Source organism: Nothobranchius furzeri, chromosome 2 (genome assembly GCF_043380555.1).
Source record: "Nothobranchius furzeri strain GRZ-AD chromosome 2, NfurGRZ-RIMD1, whole genome shotgun sequence".
Taxonomy (NCBI): Eukaryota; Metazoa; Chordata; class Actinopteri; order Cyprinodontiformes; family Nothobranchiidae; genus Nothobranchius; species Nothobranchius furzeri.
In genome coordinates this window covers 17422401-17441523 of record NC_091742.1, presented here as the reverse complement: position 1 = coordinate 17441523, position 19123 = coordinate 17422401, and the positions used below count along the sequence as shown (strand labels likewise).

At 44.1% G+C, this 19123-nt stretch overlaps 2 protein-coding genes across 2 annotated transcripts; one reads left to right on the top strand and one right to left on the bottom strand.

The window, feature by feature from the left end:
- The first annotated feature begins 5422 nt into the window (after positions 1–5422).
- On the top strand, positions 5423–10476 carry crnkl1 (crooked neck pre-mRNA splicing factor 1). Its single transcript, XM_015948263.3, has 14 exons — positions 5423–5608; positions 6113–6265; positions 6353–6444; positions 6527–6685; positions 6759–6925; positions 7211–7389; positions 7463–7633; positions 7742–7933; positions 8003–8062; positions 8135–8215; positions 9137–9376; positions 9446–9547; positions 9618–9866; positions 10010–10476. The coding sequence occupies exons 1-14, from the start codon at positions 5561–5563 to the stop codon at positions 10343–10345; spliced, it is 2229 nt and encodes a 742-aa protein (XP_015803749.3). The 5' UTR covers positions 5423–5560; the 3' UTR covers positions 10346–10476.
- On the bottom strand, positions 10419–11673 carry naa20 (N-alpha-acetyltransferase 20, NatB catalytic subunit). The gene is made up of 6 exons (XM_015948264.3): positions 11559–11673; positions 11316–11340; positions 11128–11218; positions 10917–11052; positions 10697–10842; positions 10419–10630 (listed from the first exon to the last, which is right to left on the bottom strand). The coding sequence occupies exons 1-6, from the start codon at positions 11609–11611 to the stop codon at positions 10545–10547; spliced, it is 537 nt and encodes a 178-aa protein (XP_015803750.1). The 5' UTR covers positions 11612–11673; the 3' UTR covers positions 10419–10544.
- Positions 11674–19123: the final 7450 nt, after the last annotated feature.

The following is a 19123-nucleotide window of genomic DNA, read 5'->3' as shown; positions in this document are numbered from 1 at the left end:
CTCCACCAGAGGCCATAGGCGCTGTCGATCTTGTATGTCCTCCTGCGGCAACATCTCTGCGAAGCTGATGCGTTCTTGTTTGCAGATTGAAGAATCCTTGGTGCGCCTCCACAGTTCTTCTTTAATTCGCCTTTGTGTGAATAAAATAATGATGTTTCTGTTTCTGCCATCAACTCGTTTCCCTAAGCGATGAACCTCATCAACGGCCTCTTCTAAGTTCAAGTCAGGGGCAATCTTCCCAAGCGTTTGCAAAACCTTCACTCTAATGTTTTCGTCTTTGTCTTCCTTCACCCCTTTTAGCTTTAAGCACCACCTCATTCGGTAGCGCTCTTGTTCTCTCACTCTTCTTTTTAAGTCTTTGTTTTCTTTAAGCAGCTGTTCATTCGCATTTGACAGATTAACAACTTTCAGTTTGCAGTCAACTATCTCTGCGGCATTAAACTCCACAGCCTTAGCCAAGCTGGCAACCATAGCTGCACTTTGTCTGTTTTGTTCCTTGATATCTTCCAGCTGCACTTCAAATTTCTTCTCAAGTCCCAGAATGGCTTCAAAAATAGTTTTATTGGAGATATCATCTTCCTTCTCTAAAGATTTTGTTCTTTTCTCACCCGGCGGTTGTTTTGATGGAGTTGGTGGCGCAGAGTCTGCTCCCCGTTCTCGCTTGTTTAAACCCACGTTGGCAGCTTCAGTGTTAGCATAGTCATGGTCTCTGACTTTAGCATGCGGAGACGTCTTAACATTGGGATTTGATGGCACAAATTGCAGCTTTGCATCCTTAATAATTTTTTGGGTATCCATAGTTATATTTCGAGTGGTATGAGAATAAAGTTACTTAACAAAATCTGCGGTCTTTCGGAGCTCCTGAGAAAACACGACTGTTCAAGCCGCCATCTTGGTGCCTCCTCAGGAACAGCCAGGCTTATTACCCGGAAGTGGGAGTGGTTATGTGGTTCCGACGAGCGGTAAATAAAGTGAAATGGTGGTTCATGAAGCGGTCTAAGAAGAATTATTTCTAAGTTTGAGAACAGAACATTACAAGGAGGAGGCTGGTGAGAGGGAGGCCGGGTAGGAGGAGGTGCTGCCTCCCTGCCGGGTGATGTTCTTGAAGCTATAGAAGTGCCGTCCGGACGGGTAGAACTCCGGTTCGGCGGAGCTCAGACTCCGGCTGGACGGGACTTTGGTGAACAGGTGTTCTAGCTCACCGCGGTGGCGGTGGAGGTGAAGCTGAACAGGGAGGACAGACCCGCTCTGCTTTTCATCTGGAGCAGCTGTGGGGGCAACTCTAGCTTGTTGCGCCTAACTGTTCCCACAAGACAGATTTTTTTTAGCAGCTCCTCTCCAAGAACCAGCAAGGTGAAAAAATTGTCCGTGATGACAGTGCGGCCGCTCAGTCCCTCAGTGAGTTCCAGCACCACCCTCTACCCTTGCCCCCTTTCTGCCGGGGCGTCTCGAGTCATCTTGCCCAGATAGGGAATAATCCCCCAGGCATAAGAAGTGGCCACATCGCACACCACCCACAGCTTGATGCCATATTTTACCGGTTTTGAGGGCATGTACTGCTTGAAGTTGCAGCGACCTCTGAATCCGACGAGCTGTTCATCAACGCAGACATCTTCACCGGGGTTGTAGGCGTGAGGGAGCCGGGCCGCCCAGAGGTCCCACACTTCCCGCAGGGGAGCGAGCTTGTCCTGCTGCACCAACCGGCGGGCTGCCCTGGTCAAGCGGTCATCAAAGCGCAATGTTGCAGTCAGCATGTGGAACCTTCCTAAACTCATCGTGGCTCTGAATATTGGCTTCCCCGTTTCCTCCCCCCAGAGGCTGGCAGATGATTCCCCACGGGAACGGTGCACACCAGCGAGGATGAGCAACCCAAACAATGCCCGGAGTTCCACGCGGTCAACGTCTGTCCAATCGTCATATTTTCTTCTTCCCTCTATATTGGTGTATTTTATTATTACATCTAGGATTGTTGTAGTTCAAAAAAATCGAAGCTGTCCTCAATAGTTTGGATGTAGCTGACAGCGAGGCGGGTGATCCCACAATGGCGGACGTCTGGAGCCCGAAAGGGAATCCTGGTGTCGGGTGTCGGGGACCAGGCGATCCTGCTCTTTGATTGCCACAAAGGATGGTCCCATCTCTCCTCTGCAGCAACCACCTCCTCATCTGAATCTTCTTCCATTTCTTCCCCTGAGTCAGGCCCTGGGGTAAAGGCCTGATCTTCAGCCTCTTCATCCGAAGAACAGCTGTCATCCGTGGATGAGGATGAGGCTGACTCTCCCTCTTCCTCAAGCTGCTGAAACACCTCCAGGGCTTCAATCACGTTGAATCTTCTTCTCATGGTTGCGGTTCAAAGAAATTAATCCTGATCTGAGTCTCATATATGTACTTTTAGTCAATTGGTGCACCTGTGTAAGCTGCCCCTACTGAATGTAAACAAAATTCGATTCTGCAGGAATTTGTTTTGAAAAACAAATGTACGCCTTTGAAGTTTTTCAGCCTTCATCTTAGCTTTCATCCATGCAAATGCTTTATACTTATTGAAATAACATTTTGCAAAAGTAAAATTGTGAATGAGTATCTGAAATTTAGCAGAAAATCCTTTGATTTTTGATATATAGCATGCCTTTGATGAATATTCATGAAGTCAACAGAATGTGAGAACCTGTGCCCCCCCCCCCATACACTCCCATTGCCCACACCTGCTCAACCACTCCAGATAATGATCACAGATCTGTCTTTTGAAGATCTGTAAAGTGCTTTGATACCTACATACACGCATGCCTGCACAATCACACACAAAGGAACACATGTCAAAATGCTATTTTGCAGAATAAGCTAATTTTGTACATTCAGTCAGGCTTATTTTTTGAAAGAACACTGAAAAAGCACAATTACCAAAAATTCAGAACACACACATGCAAACTATTGTATGGCATCTCTAAATAACACACAAACCATTTTTTTGCAAAATATGTCATATAATGGGCAGTCAGAGGTAAAGAAATACAGCTAAATCATTCAGTTTAAATGCTGGGTCAGCCATTGCCCTGCTATATATGGAGAAAGTATGCCATGTAGTGAAAAACGGTAAAAACTGCTTCTTACATTTGTGATGAGACTGTAAACATGGGCACAATCATAATTTTTTTAAATTATGCCAATATTTATGCTAATTCAAAATATATGATTTACATGAAAGTCAATGGCACAAAAAATGCTTCAATGTGCTTAACTGTACAAAATGATTTCCACGTTTTAATAAAGTAGGTTGAATATTTTTTCAAACTTTTTTTTGTAATTCCTTCCAAAATACACATCCTCCATAAAAATTAGATAAATTGCATTAACACAGCCAAAGTTATTCACAAAAATACATGTGTCAGCACAAAAAAATGCTCTAATGTGAGGTAAGGGTTAATGAAGCTTTAAAAAAATCTTTATCTTTCTTTTAAACCTTTTGGAATATGAATAATGTGGAGGAAAAAGAGGAAGATTTAAAGGAGAAGATGAATCTGGATTAATAAAGGTTAAAGACTTCCTTAGTAAAAAGACTTTAGCTAATTTCTTCCAAACACCATTTTGTTTCCTTGAAAGAATGGGAAATATGCGCCCTCTGCTGGCGATAAACAGAACAGCACTAGCTTTAAATCGGCATCAAGAAATTAAGGGAAAGATAAGAAGATGCTGCCCTCCTGTGGCTGTATGTTGTAACTGCATGTTGTTTTCATTTTAGCCATTAAGAATAGAATATTTTAGCCTCCTTGTCTTAATGAAGCTTTTAAAAACTCCTAATCTATTTGGTAAACATGTTAGGAACTATAATATCATGAAGGAGAAGGAGGAGAAGATTAAACTGGATTAATTAATTCTACACAGAGAAGTACTTCTCTGTGTAGAATGAAGTATTTTTCCAACTTGCAAAGATTTTGTACTAGAAATTTGAACGTTTAAGACATAGTTTGACAGATAGCGCCTTCGTAATTTTTTTCTGAAACCCTTTTTTATAAAATTAAGCATTATTGGCAGTGGGGGAAAACGTTATGGACGCAAATTTTTTATATAATTTTTAATGGGCTACATGCAAGCCTTTTGGCCAAAATAAACGTAACAATAGGCTATTTATTTGACCGTTTATGACTCCTCATCTAATAAACAGCAAACTCACGACGGCAATGTGGTAGCCCGGAGGTATTCTACAAACACAAGAACAGTGCTAATTCCTATATGTATTGTTTTCACATTGGTTATGACAGCCTCTAGGTGTAAATGTCATTTTTACTAATTGCTATTTATCTCTGTCTCACTAGTGAGAGGCAGCTGATGTCCTATGCCATGGAACTGCTCATATACTCGGAGAAAATCAGAAAAGCTCTGGACTCATCTGAATTTTTCAAGAGGTTGTAGCAATGTGTGGACATTTATTATTATTATTATTTTTTGGAAGGTATTTGTAAGGCCAATAAAAGCTGTTGCTGGTTGTTTCATTTGTCAGAACTTTTTTTTCTAAAGCCAAACTTTTCTGCTTTTGTGTTTACAGTATATTCTTTACAGATTAGTGTATGGTCAATATCAGTTTACTAGTCTTGTGAATTGTATACTTAATGCAAAATATTTTAGTAATTTCTAAATCAATACATTTTGTGTGAAAGGGCCAGCAATTATTCCTGTTAACAGAATATATGAAATGCATATATACACATGTAAATATGCCTAAAAATTACACAGCAGCAGCTTTTCACTGTAAAGAAGCAATAAAAAAATCACAGATAGTAACATAAATATTAACTACTCACTCGTATGAACTTAGACCTACTGTTAGTGCCTGTAATAACAAATGGTTGAAAGTTAAATGTTGCTGTAGGAGGCGTGCTCCCAAAAATGGGGGTCAGTGGGCTTAAGGGGTTAATTAAAACGATTACCACTAATTACTTTTTCTGATATTTTATTTTATTGCATTTAAAATAAACACTTGCACATACATTACTCACCTGCTAACGTCAGTAAGCATAGGTATGTTGTGCCTATTGTACGGCAACTGATTATTTGTTGGTGGTATCTGTGTTTTATAATCTCACTGGGGATGGCCATGAAGTGTGTATACAAGAAATAAAAATAATCTCACTGGGGATGGCCAAAAAAATCCATACATTCATATTTAAACCTGGAGTCCTGTCTGTTTAATTACATTATTACTATTTCTATATTTATTTTCTTTCAATTGTGTTGTTCGCTGGGAGGGCCGCCGTTATTGAGCTCGGGGGTATCTCAACAGGGGGGCGTGTTTTGTCGGGGTGGGTGGGGGGTGGGGGGTGTTTGGCCGGGGCTACGTCTGCAGCTAGGAGGGTTTCAGTCACGTGGTACAAAAAATTGAGTTTTTTACTCTCTCCCTTTGTGTAACTTCCGTTGCTATACCAACGTACCGGAAGTCGCAGAGCATTGTGGGTACTGTCATGGTGGCTGGAGCAGCAAACGGAACGTTTATGTGGCTTAAGCTTTGAAACAGTCGTTTCTTTGGGACCTTTTATTTTACAGAGAACGTCTGGTCCGACACACCGGCAGCATGGCCTCCACGGCGGCAGGGAAACAGCGGATACCGAAGGTGGCGAAGGTAAGCGGACCGGAGCGCGGAGCTAAGAGCGGCTAAGCTAATGCTAACGCATTACTGTTTAGCTGTAGTGACCCGTGAGTTCTGTTCTGATGGCCCGGGTCCAGAGACACGAGCTCCTGTCCTCCACCGGGAGCTCAGAGGCTGCTCCTGGATGTGTGGGAGCTTTGGTTCCCCCAGATGTTCCGGTCACCTGGGATCTCAGCATCACTGCTAAGGTCCAGTAGTTCTGCCATGCTGGACCTGAAGTGCCATTTATCAGCACAACCCTAGAATGTTTCAGCTCACTGGTTCTGGTCCGGCCCGGCTCATCGATCATAACCAGAAAAACAAAACAAAAAAAAAATTGTAAATTCAAAAACGATCAAATGTTCTGGTAAAACGCAGAAAGACTTTTTGGCCAATTCTGGTTTTAAAGAGTGTAAAATCGCACCGGACCCTGGTTCTGGTTCTAGGACAGGAGTGGTACCGAGGAGTGGTCCTGAAGCTTATTGTGTTGCTTTCCAGGTGAAGAACAAAGCTCCTGCTGAGGTCCAGATCACAGCTGAGCAGCTGCTGAGAGAGGCCAAGGAGAGGGAGCTGGAGCTTCTGCCTCCGCCACCCAAACAGAAGATCACCGATAAGGAGGAGCTGAACGACTACAAGCTGAGGAAGAGGAAGGTGATTTAGAGAGCGTAGCCTCCATGGGTGGGTTAGTCTAACAGGTAAACAACACGTCTGATGGGTACTGGTCTAACTGTGTTTCAGGCTTTTGAAGACAACATCAGGAAGAACCGGACCATCATCAGTAACTGGATTAAGTACGCTCAGTGGGAGGAAAGTCTGAAGGAGATCCAGAGGTATTTAGGTCATCACCACAGCTGGAACTAGAGGTTTAAGGTAACCTGGTTAGTTGTTTAAACACTGTTCATCTGGGTTCAGGGCCCGGTCCATTTATGAAAGAGCGCTGGACGTCGATCACCGCAATGTCACTTTGTGGCTGAAGTACGCCGAAATGGAGATGAAGAGCCGCCAGGTGAATCATGCTCGTAACATCTGGGACAGAGCTATCACCATCCTTCCACGGGTCAACCAGTTCTGGTAGGACTCTATAGCTTGGGGTTCTGTCAGAGCCTTCACGTGTGTGCTGGAACGTTTTTGATGTTCTGCTCAGGTACAAGTACACCTACATGGAGGAGATGCTGGGGAACGTGGCTGGCTGCAGGCAGGTGTTTGAACGCTGGATGGAGTGGGAACCCGAAGAACAGGCCTGGCACTCCTACATCAACTTTGAGCTGCGCTACAAGGAGGTGGACAAAGCCCGGACCATCTACGAGCACTATATCCTTTCTACTGGAGCCCAGTAGAACCTAGAATGGTGGGGTTAGAACACACGTTCCATAAAAACAACCGGAACAGGTCCAGTCAGACTCGAATTAAAACACCAAAGATCTGTGACCCGGTTCAGCTACAGATTCAGACCCATAATGCCTTAAACCTGATCCTACAGAGTACTGGAGAACATCTCTGTTCCTTCTGACCCGGTTTTTAACTAACCCTGGTTCTGGTGGTTGATGGGCTGCGCGTGGTTTTGAACAGACAGGAAGTTCTTTAACTCGTCTTCACTCGTCCTTGTTCACCCGGAGGTGAAGAACTGGATCAAATACGCTCGCTTCGAGGAGAAGCACGGATATGTGGCTCACAGCAGGAAGGTGTACGAGCGGGCTGTGGAGTTCTTCGGGGAGGAACACGTGGAGGAGAACCTGTTTGTGGCCTTTGCCAAGTTTGAGGAGACACAGAAGGAGGTGGGTGCTATCAGAACTTTGTTTATGGGTTTGTTTGGGTGGATTCTCTTACTTCTGTTCTTGTTCTGGACAGTTTGAGCGTGTTCGAGTCATCTACAAGTACGCACTGGACAGAATCCCCAAACATCAGGCCCAGGAGCTCTTCAAGAACTACACCATGTTTGAAAAGAAGTTTGGAGACCGGAGAGGAATCGAAGATGTGATCGTCAGCAAACGGAGGTTCCAGTACGAAGAGGAAGTGAAGGTACTTCACCTGTCTGGAGGTCAGAGATGAAGTCTGGTTCTGGGCTCAGGTGTGCAGAGGCAGGTGTTCTGCTGTGTGGCCCAAACTCAGCAACTTCTCGTCCTTCAGGCTAACCCACACAACTACGACGCCTGGTTTGATTACCTGCGGCTGGTGGAGAGCGATGCGGACGCCGACACGGTGAGAGAGGTTTACGAACGAGCCATTGCCAATGTGCCCCCCCTGCAGGAGAAGAGACACTGGAGGCGCTACATCTACCTGTGGATCAACTACGCTCTGTACGAGGAGCTGGAGACCAAGGTCAGTGGTCCTGCAGCGTTCCTGCAGAGGGCGCTGACGGACCGGTGTAACGGTGACATGTGTCGGCAGGACCCGGAGAGGACGAGGCAGGTTTACCAGGCTTGTCTGGAGCTGATCCCTCACAAGAAGGTCTTTAGAACTTCACCATGATGTAACCCCCCACCACCACCAGGCTGTGACGTGCTTTCTCTTCTCTTTCAGTTCACATTTGCTAAGATGTGGCTGCTTCATGCTCAGTTTGAAATCCGACAAAAGAATCTTCAGAACTCCAGAAAGATCATGGTGAGCTTTGGCGCTGCACTCTTGTAAAACCAAACCACACAACCTTAAGCCTGATTTATACTTCTGCGTTGCCCCAACCCTCTTACCTGGCCGACCTGCGTTTCTACACACCCACTCGTGCCCAACGTTCAGCTGAGCAGCTGCTGCTGATTGTTCCAAAGGTTCCCTATAAATGTTTAAAGAGCAAGTCACCCCCAAATCAACTTTTTTTTTCTGATAAACTATACAAATGCGTGTCTAATCGTGCTGCAGACACGTGTAGTCAATAGTTTAGCACTTTAGTGCATTTTAGTTAAAATTTAAATTTTCTGCCTAAAACTGTCAGTGTTGTGCCGTTGTCAGGTAAAAACTCTGCTCTGTAGTTGAATTTAAATCTGCCATCGCTATTGGCTAAGAGGTACCCTAGAATGTTAGCTGGTACCATATGATGTCACAATGTCGTTGTGAGCCTGTGTGTGTGCGTATTTGTTAGCGGCTCCGCCCTCTCAGTCTGCTAGGCAACAGCATTTAATGCATTTTTCAAACAGGAAGTGGGAGTGGAGTAATACTCTGGTAGGGGGTGTCTTGCTCTTTAAATAAATATAATATAAGGTCCGAAAATATGAACGTTATTCACCCGTGAGTGAAGGAGTACAAAATACAGAGCAAGCGTGGCCTGAAACCACGGGAAACGTGGGTGTTGAGGTTAGGGACACATTAGTCCGTGTTAGTAAATACACTATAGGGGACGGGGTCATGGTGGCAGGATACCACAGAACAGCGCTACGCCCTCTGTTGGCCTGGCGTGGAATCGCTCTCCAACACTCCGCTGCCTGAGCAGAAAGTCGAATGTGAAAACCTTTCCGACACTCCGTGTGCATCTCTCCGTTGTGGAGCTCACAGAGAAGTATCAATCAGGCTAAACCCCCCACCCCCATGCAGGGCACGGCCATCGGGAAATGTCCCAAGAACAAGTTGTTTAAGGGGTACATCGAGTTGGAGCTGCAGCTGCGAGAGTTTGATCGCTGCAGGAAGCTCTACGAGAAGTACCTGGAGTTCACCCCAGAGAACTGCACCACCTGGATCAAGTTTGCAGAACTGGAGACGATTCTGGGAGACATGGATCGAGCTCGGGCCATCTTCGAGCTTGCCATTGGACAGCCACGACTGGACATGCCTGAGGTTTGGACTGCTTAGTTTTATGCTGCAGAACAAACGGGACTCAGACCTCTGACCCTGTTCTCTTCTCAGGTTCTGTGGAAGTCCTACATCGACTTTGAGATCGAGCAGGAGGAGTTTGAGAACACCAGGAACCTTTACAGGAGGCTCTTGCAGCGCACTCAGCATGTCAAGGTGAGACTGGGTCTAACCAGATACCGGTTCGAACTCCCAAGGCCACGCTGACCCAGTTCTGCTCCTGCAGGTTTGGATCAGTTTTGCCAAGTTTGAGCTGTCCATTGATGAACCCACGCGGCTGCTGAAGTGTCGCCAGATCTACGAGGAGGCCAACAAGAGCATGAGGAGCTGTGAGGAGAAAGAGGAGCGGCTGATGTTGCTGGAGTCCTGGAGAGACTTTGAGAAGGAGTTTGGGTCCGACAGCACCAGGGACCGGGTCAGGAAGCTGCTGCCTGAGAAGGTGAAGAAGAGGAGGAAGCTGACAGCTGAAGACGGGGTAAGGAATACTTTCATCTGAGCGTGGTGGTCGGTTCAAAACCCTGTTGTGGTCCAATGGTTAGTGGTGAAGCCCCAGCCGTTACCTTTAATTATTCATGGTCCAGATGTTCTCAGCTGATCAGGTGTTTCTGTTCCCATCAGTCCGACGCAGGCTGGGAAGAATACTATGACTACATCTTCCCAGAAGATGCTGCCAACCAGCCCAACCTCAAGCTGCTCGCTATGGCCAAGATGTGGAAGAGGCAGCAGGTGAGGGACGATGGAGACAAGTCTTCAGCAGGTGAGGAGGAACAATCTTCCTCTCACCAACCTGCAACTCCTGAAAAGCAGCCGGAGGATGAGAGCATCCAAATGGAGACGGAGCAGCAGAACACACACGGTGACCGATCCGACGGGAGCAGCCAGGAGGAGAAGGAGGAGGAGGAGAGAGAGGGCAGCCGGCGCAACAAGGAGGAGAAAGACCAGAGTCCTCCTTGAGAAACTTCACCTTGGTTTTCCTTCAGTTAAAGAACTAAAATAGCTCATTTGTCTCACACACACACACACACACTTTTATATTTTTCGGAAATGTTCATTGAAAATTTACAGGAAATAAAAACATGAAGCCACGTGTTTTCTATAATCAGTCTCTGGGTGTGACGAGTAACCAGGAAGTGATGATGGTGAGGGTCAGCTGTTATTCGATGTCTTCTGGTCTGACCGGATGAGGCAGTGGGATGATGGACTTCTTCTCTGTGTCTCGGGACAGAGCTTTCCTCATGTCTGCAGGAAGAAACAGTTGGTCAGAGATATGTACACGCACGCACGCGCACACACACACACACACACCATAGGCGTCTTCATCGGGCTCCCCGTTGCTGGCCGAGTAATACTCAATCACAGTCCTGTAGACGCTGTAACCCAGACGCTTGTACATGTTCACTGCCACCTGGTTGGACACTCGCACAAACAGGTCCACGAAGAACCCTCCCTTCCTGCAGGACAAGGACACGTGTCTCATCAGGTCTCTGAGGGACGTCTGCTCTTCCGTCTGATTGCCAGCACAAACCTCTCTGAGATCTCCTCCAGCATCTCCATGAGTTTGGCAGCGAGGCCGAGCCGTCTGAAGTCTGGAGCCACCGACAGCGCCGTGACGTGGCCATGCCACTCCTCCCGGGCTACAGATCCCTCCGCCTTCCCCATAACTGGTGACAGGAACAATCAGATAAGCTGTAGCAGCGATGACGTCATCAACTCACTGAGAAAACTGAAGAACTCACTGTAGCCCATCAGCTCGCCACCCGGAGCCTCAGCCACAATGAAATACTCTGGCCAGTGAGCCAGGTACTGCAGGTAGAACGGGATCCCATACTGGAGGTCAAAGGTTAAAGAAAAACAAGCAAGGAAACAGCTGAACCTAAGCATGAATTAGCCGTTCTCATGGGTTCGTTCTGCTGAGTCAGGATACGGTTTCCGTCAGAGGATCCAAGTTTCTGATGAACAAAACATTTTATTACATGTTTGTGCGGGAAAGCAAGAGGAAACACGTCACACCTGTTAACGTTATTGTCTTCTATAGCTACATTATTAATAATAAATCAACCAACGGGACGTAAGCCGGAGCACGCGCTCACTCCGCCGGTAAAACAAAGGACACAACAATAATATAGACACCTGAGCCCAGACTGAGCAGGTACTATCACACACTTACATGTTGTTGAATTTAAACAGGTCATCGCAGGTAAACGAGCGCAGCGTCGTCATCTTGACCCCAAACCGGAAAGAGAGGAGGTAACTTAAAAAGACATAACACCCACCATCGCCTCCTGCTGGTGTGGATGCCAAAGAGTCCTCATTTAAAACAGATTCTGGGTTATGTAGTCCATAATCAGGAGGGAAACGAGCCCAGTTTTCACGATCAGATTTTCACCATGTTAAAGTTATCAACCAAATATTTAGTTAGCAAGCTGATTATTTCACTTGGTGTTAAATAAATATTTAATTTACTTAAACATTTTATTTAAAGCTTTGTTTACAAACAAAATATTTAGTTAAGAAATAAATATTTAATTTCCTCCAAACAAATGACAGGTCCCAGCTAAATATTTATTTTTCAAATTCAATATTTGGATATAGCTCCATAATAAATGTTTAGCTGGGATCTAAATATTTATTTAGAAAATAAATATTTAATGTTGTCAAAGTACAAAAATGCAATGCTATATATATATATATATATATATATATATATATATATATATATATATATATATATATATTTATATATATATGTGTGTGTGTATGTATGTATGTATGTATATATATATGTGTGTGTGTGTGTGTATACATATAATATATGTATATAATATATATATATATATATATATATATATATATATATATATATATATGTGTGTGTGTGTGTATACATATAATATATGTATATTGTATGTATGTGCAGACCACCCAGGTAAACAAGTACCTATATATACATATATATATATATTATATATGTATATATATATATAATGTATATATATATATATATATATATATATATATATATATATATATATATACATACATATATATTACCTATTTGTGCCTTCGTGTACGTTTTAAATGCCGTATCTCAGTGGTAGTTTTGTTTGACCTAATTGTTTTAAGCTGTGAGTATTTTGTTAAATTTCATCGATGTCGTTAGTAACGTTCAGCACTTCGGTCAGCTGTATGGTATATGGTATGGTATGAATGGGTGAAGGCTGGTCCATTTTTGCCAAACCCAATGCCCTGATCCATGAGCATGGCTCATTGAACTGAGGAGCAGACTCTCACCCCTACCAGCAGGTGGCAGACTTGTTTCACAAAACAAACAACCTGGTTTGAACCCACAAACTGCAATTTTCCATGACCTTGGCAATGACTCTCAACTGTTTCCCTGTTTAATTTCAAAGGCACTGTCAAGAGTCACAGCCATACTTATGAGCACAGAAGCAAAGCAAAGTAAATGGACCATCGTAGATCAAGAAAGCGAGTGAGTGGTGTGTGTCAGTGGCCAGAAAGTTGAAGATGAAGAAGAAAATATGAAAATCTTTTCTATAGGGCCTCTCAAAATAAATCACGAGGCGCTTCACAAAAACAAAAAATGTAAAAATATAAAAAAGAATTTAGAAAGTGTTTAAAATATATTTTAAATGAGGAAAAAATAGAAAATTGTGATTAAAATGTAAAGAAAGAGAGAGAGTGAATAGGAAAGAGGGAAATCAGTGGATCCTGAGGAAGGTGGAATAGGTGGGGAGAGCATAAAGAGAGTGGTGAAAAAGGTCATACAAAAGCCAGCTTGAACAAGTGAGTCTTCGGCTGTTTTTTAAAGGAGACCACCGAGTCCACTGATCTCAGGCTCAGGGGGAGAGAGCTCCTGGGTCTGGGGGCCACAGCAGCAGATGATCTGTCACCTTTGGTCTTTAGCCTGGTGCTGCACAACCAGTAGGTTTTGGTCACTGGACCTCAGGGACCTGCTGGGGGTGTAGGGACTAAGAAGATCACCAATGTAAGATGGTGCTTGTCCATGTAAGGCCCTATAGAACAGAACCAGGATCTTGAAATGAACCCTGAAGTTGACTGGCAGCCAGTGAAGCTGGAGGAGAAGCGGGGTGATATGGGTGTGTTTGGAGGACTTGGTCAGAAGCCGAGCACAGGCATTCTGAACCACCTGCAGACGGTTCAGGGAGGTTCTGCTCAGACACGTGAAAAAAGAGTTACAGTAGTCTAAGCGTGAGGAGATGAAGGTGTGGATAACTGTCTCAAGTTCAGAGTGGGACAGAATGGGACTCAGCTTAGCAATGTTCCTGAGATGGAAGAAGGAAGAGCGAACAAGAGAACTGACACGAGAATCCAGGGTGAGAGCTGGGTCAAAGGTCACACTAAGACTCCTACGGAAGGTTTGGTATGAGAAGCAAGCTGACCAAGAGAGTCTCTGACTTTGGGAACCAGCTTGTCTGGGGCACAGATGAGGATCTCAGTCTTATCTTCATCCAGCTGTAGAAAGCTCCCAGCCATCCAGGTTTTGATAGAGTCTAAGCAGGTGTGTAACAGCTGCAGCATAGACATCTAATGGGGCTTAAAGAAGAAGTACAGTTGGATGTCATCTGCATAAAGATGGTAGGATATTCCTTTGAAGGAGCTCAGGATGTGCTGAAGAGGAAGCAGATAGAGGAGGAAGAGCAGAGGCCCCAGCACAGAACCTTATGGGACACCAGGTAAACAAGGGTGAGGCAGACCACCCAGGTAAACAAGAGTGAGGCAGATCACCAGGTAAACAAGGGTGAGGCAGACCACCCAGGTAAAAAAGAGTGAGGCAGATCACCAGGTAAACAAGGGTGAGGCAGAGACTGAGGAAGCTTTGTTGCCATCTTGGGCAAAATATGTGCTAAGCCACTAAGGTCCTAAAGAATTATTTTCAGGGGTTTGTTTCTTCAAAGTTGAGAGAAAATGTGTACTGTTGGTGCCTTCCTCCTTTTGAGAAATAGAATAACTTTGCTTGTAACAGAAATTAAAATGAAAAATCACTCCACAAAGTCGGATCCAGCTTATGAACAGACCGTACACATACCAGATGATGTTTGGTCTGTGGCCACGCGATCATCTGCTCAGAACTCTAACGTCTCATCCGATGACAAAAACCTCTACGTGAGATCTGATCAAAGAGCTGGCTTTCTCTTCAGTCTGAAAGAAGCAGATTTTATATGCTGGCAGCTGCCGTGAATAACCCATTAGAGTAATGAGAAGCAGGTGGTGAAGCTTTTCAGTCACGTGGCTATTTGGGCTGAGATGTGTGGAAAAGCATTCAGGGGAACATTAAACGTGTGACACTCAGACACATTAATAACCAGAAACCCTAGATGTTTTTGTGCTGACACAATTTAGCTCCCGGGTTTCCATAAACATTAAGATCTGTTAGATGTTTCAGAGAAGAACTGAAGATCATCTTCAGAGAAAATAAATGTGAAATCATGAGAAAGACATCTGTCTTAAAGAGTGAGCCAACCCAACATCAACTTTCTTTTGCTGGGATAAATGAGTCTCTAACAGTGTTGTAGACATGTGTAATTATTTGCCATTTTTGTGTGTGTTAGGTCCACCCAATCAAATGGCTTTCTTTAAAAAATTATGTGTAAATTTATTTTATTTATGAGGGGTGTCCTTTCAGGCCATCATACAATAAAATGAAACAGAATAAATTTGCAGGACCAGAAATCTGATAAGCCACCTCTTTCAGTGAAGGAGGAAAAATGAAGGTGTAATATTAATTTACGCAGCTCTAACTATGGCAGAGCTGAGGCAAACCAGGCGTTCTTCATCAAAGGGCTTGTCCCCAGACTGAGAGTCCCGGTTGGAGAATAGATTTGAAAGTCAGGGTCCTCTTCCATTGATCAGGTACCTTGAAGTCCAGGTCCGGAGCGTAATAACATAGTTCGGAACATGAAGCGCAAAGTTCAACTTCTCAATGGGAGGACTTCAGGGTCCTTCCGTGGCGTGTTGAGGCAGTTGTCCAATTGTCAAGGAGCTGATATTGTCCCCGCAAAGTCCTTCAGGTCCTTGACCGTGAAACCAGGTTGGAGATTGGGTGCAGGTTTATGTTTATGTTTATTTATTTGGCAGACGCTTTTATCCAAAGCGACTTACAATTTATAACCTATAGGGCATGTTGTGATCTGTGGGGGAAACCGGAGTACCCGGAGGAAACCCACGCATTCATGGGGAGAACACGCAACTCCACGCAGAAAGGCCGCAGCCGAGTTTCGAACCTGCAACCTTCGTGCTGCGAAGCAACAGTGCTAACCACTACCACTAACTAACTCAACCTGCGTCCAAGTCATAGTTGCTTAGATTTACAAAAACTCTATTTAGTACATGAAGTACTATCCTGTTTTTCTCAGAATGTTTATGAATACAAGCAAGTGTGGGTGTTGGACTATTTATTGTGGATGTTTTGTTTGCATTAGGGACTTTATGTATTGTGATTATGTGCTAATATTCATTTCTGATGCTGATTTTGATTTTATATGCTTTGTTGAAGAATGCAGTAATGTGATCGGCTGATTGTGTGACGTGACACACCTGTATACATAAAGAGGCAGAGACGCCGGAAGGGCGCTCTCTTAAGGCTGATTCATGCTTCTCCATCAGCTCCGCAACGGATAGACACGCATGGATTGACGGAAGCGTTTTGCTCTCATATTTCTCCGTCTCCTGGGGAGTGCTGCAAAGCAATTCCCCAGCAGGACAACAGAGGGCGTAGAGCTGTTCTGTGGTATCTTGTCATGTATCCGGTCCAAGATAGTGTGTTTATAATGTGTTTTTTGTATATAAGAGACTTTTTAACACAGACAAATTTGTCTCTCATTGTCCTCCGCCTCTTCATGCGTTCGCTACCTATAAACCCACGTTTCCTGTCATTTCCGTCCACAAATAAAATGCTTGCTGTGCATCAGGAGACGTGTGAAAGGAGGATGCTGGGGAAGATGACCTCCATCTTAAAAAACCCCTCCCACCCACTGCATTCTACTGTGGAGACCATGGACAGCTCCTTCAGAGGCAGACTGAGACATCCCAGATGTAAAACAGAACGCTGCCGTAGGTCATTCATCCCCTCTGCAGTAAGAGTGTAGACCTCCTCAGTTTGACTGGTACTGGCATTATCCTGGTACACAATACCACCAATACAATACTCAGTATGTGTTCAATACCTGGGCAGTATGCTGCTGAAGGTTCTCGCTCATCCTGGTCATGGTAATCCAAAAGGGTTCAGATGAAGGCAACTGGACTTCTTTGGTTTCTTGAAGACGTTTCTCTTCTCATCTGAGGAGCTTTGTCCATTCTAACTGGAACATGGGAGAGTCAAGCTTATAAGTTGTAGCTGTCTGTTGTTGTTTAACGAGCAGAGACTACTCTGAGTACCCCTCCTCTCTACCTCCTGATGAGTCGTTGGCCTCTACTGAGAGGGAGTGGTCATGTTGGTTAGACACGGGAAGGTGTGACCTAGACTGAAGCTGCTTAGGAATGAGATCCAAAGCTGCATTATTGGTACTGGAAAGGTGAAATCTAAGCCCCGCCCCTATTTAAAGTGGGTTTTTCAAGTTTGACATAGATAGTTTCTTTTACTCCTCTCACACCATCTGTCTTCTCTGTCCAGAATGTGTCCTTGTGCTTCAGGTGCAGGTGGACTGCAGAGTCCTGACCTGAAGAGGTGGCTCTCCTGTGTTGTGCCATGTTCTTGTGTAATTGTTGTTTAGTTTCCCCGATGTAAACATCTGGACAGACCTCGCTACACTGGACTGCATAAACGACGCCACTGAGCTTCAGTTGGGGTGTTTCATCTTCAGGATGGACCAGGTTCTGTCTGAGGGTGTTGTTGGGTTAAAGTTTACTGGGATGTTGTGTTTGGAGAAGATTCTTCTAAGTTTCTCTGAGGCTCCTGCCACGTATGGGATGATGGTGTCTTTGCACCTGCCGTCCTTTTCTTTGCTGGTTGATGCTTTGGATGCTTTTCCAGACTTCTTTGAAGATTTCACCAAGGCCCGGTTAGGGTATCTGCAGTTCAGGAGAGCTTTCTTCATGTGTCTTCCTTCAGTCTTTGTGGGAACGTTCTCGGCCCGATGCCCAGTGGCTGATGTGAGTCCAAATGCAGATACTGGTCTGTGTGAGTTGTTTTCCTGTGGACTTCAATGCTGAGACTTCCATCCTGTTCAATTTGCCTGTGCAATATACCTGATGTACATTATTATGTTTGTGTATCTTGTTTTACACAGTTCTAGAACCCGGGTTTCCTTTTTATTTGTTGTTTTTGGTGGTTGAAGGTTACAATAATAGCGTACTGCCTTTGTGTGTTTACCTGTAATTTTGTTATTATTTTCTTCTTAATCACTAAGTGTATGTGCTGTTGTAACAAGGGAATTTGCCCACTTTGGGATTGTAGCGTTAAGGATTGACTACTTATTTCTTAAATGATCAGTAACATGTAATATTCCATACAAATATGAAATATCAATCTGATTGGTCTTCGAATGTTTAATAAGAAGACTTTCGGTTCTTTGACTTATTCAGGGAACACACACACCTCATTAATTCAGACAGTGTCAAGAATATAGTTATAAAAGTGATTTTATTTCTATTTTCCTAAACTAAATGATTGTAAAGTGCAAAGTACGAATGACATGATGGTTGTGTGGATAACAGATGATGAATGGTCCGATTACAACCCGTCTAGTCTGGATAATCTCCGGATTAAAGCAGGAGGCTGGAGTGTCTATTTTGCGTCTAAGGCTGTTTGGTGGCTCTTAAAAGAGCCGTTGTGTCTGAAATCACTTGCAAGCGTTGCAGAGAGGTTTGGACTTTGAAGTCAAAAGAGAAGATGGTCTCAAAATGCTTGCTCATCCGATTGGCCCTATCAAGTGAACGGCAAAGACTAGACCAGGAAGTCTTCAAGCTTTTATTAACTTTTGTTTATAAACTTAGACAAATCAGAGTTTGATGCGTTAAAGAGGCGTTACCAAAATACCTGAGAGACCACACCTTCACTCAGATACTCAGAGGTTAACCCTTAATATTAATCTGAAGATGTATGAGTTTACTGATAGGTGTTAAATCAACACTGATCTGGTGTGGTTTCACATCTGAAATGAATCACTGCAGGATAAATGTTCATTTTAACACATCATTGATTAATGCACACATTATTCACACACTTAAGGATTTAACAAGAGACCTGACACTTATGCAATTATCACATTTTTAAAATTCATTTATGATTCAAGGAAGAGGAAGTTTATTCAGAGCAAAAGTCTCGTCTTCTGCATGACTTTGTTCCAGCCACTATAAGGAAAGCACTTATTATGGCTATTTATTTACATGTCCTAGATCCTTGCTTTTCTTGTTTGGAGGCCAGGCAGATGTGATGCATTCCTGGATGTGTGTCTGCAAATTAAAAGTTAATTTCTGGTCAATTTTTATGTGAATACTTGACCTTTGGGCACGCTACAGGATTAATAAGATAGACTCTGGTCTACGATTTGATAGTCAGGTGTTCGTTCGTGTTTCTATCAGTTAAGGCGCTTATCTAATATTGAGTCGATCTTAACTAAACAGGAGCTGAAATCTGTAGGCAATGCTTTTATCATCTCTAGGCTAGAGTACTGCAACTCTCTCTATGCTGGCTTGAGCCAGTCCTTCATGACTCGGCTCCAGCTGGTCCAAACGCTCTTGCCAGGTTGCTGT

Coding starts and splice junctions, on each gene's coding strand:
- naa20 (XM_015948264.3), bottom strand. CDS start 11,611: ATGACGACGCTGCGCTCGTTTACCTGCGATGACCTGTTTAAATTCAAC. Junction 11,341..11,558: donor CTGTTTAAATTCAACAACAT/GTAAGTGTGTGA, acceptor TTTGTTCATCAG/AAACTTGGATCCTCTGACGG. Junction 10,843..10,916: donor CTGGAGGAGATCTCAGAGAG/GTTTGTGCTGGC, acceptor CTTGTCCTGCAG/GAAGGGAGGGTTCTTCGTGG.
- crnkl1 (XM_015948263.3), top strand. CDS start 5,561: ATGGCCTCCACGGCGGCAGGGAAACAGCGGATACCGAAGGTGGCGAAG. Junction 7,634..7,741: donor AGTACGAAGAGGAAGTGAAG/GTACTTCACCTG, acceptor CTCGTCCTTCAG/GCTAACCCACACAACTACGA. Junction 7,934..8,002: donor ACGAGGAGCTGGAGACCAAG/GTCAGTGGTCCT, acceptor ATGTGTCGGCAG/GACCCGGAGAGGACGAGGCA.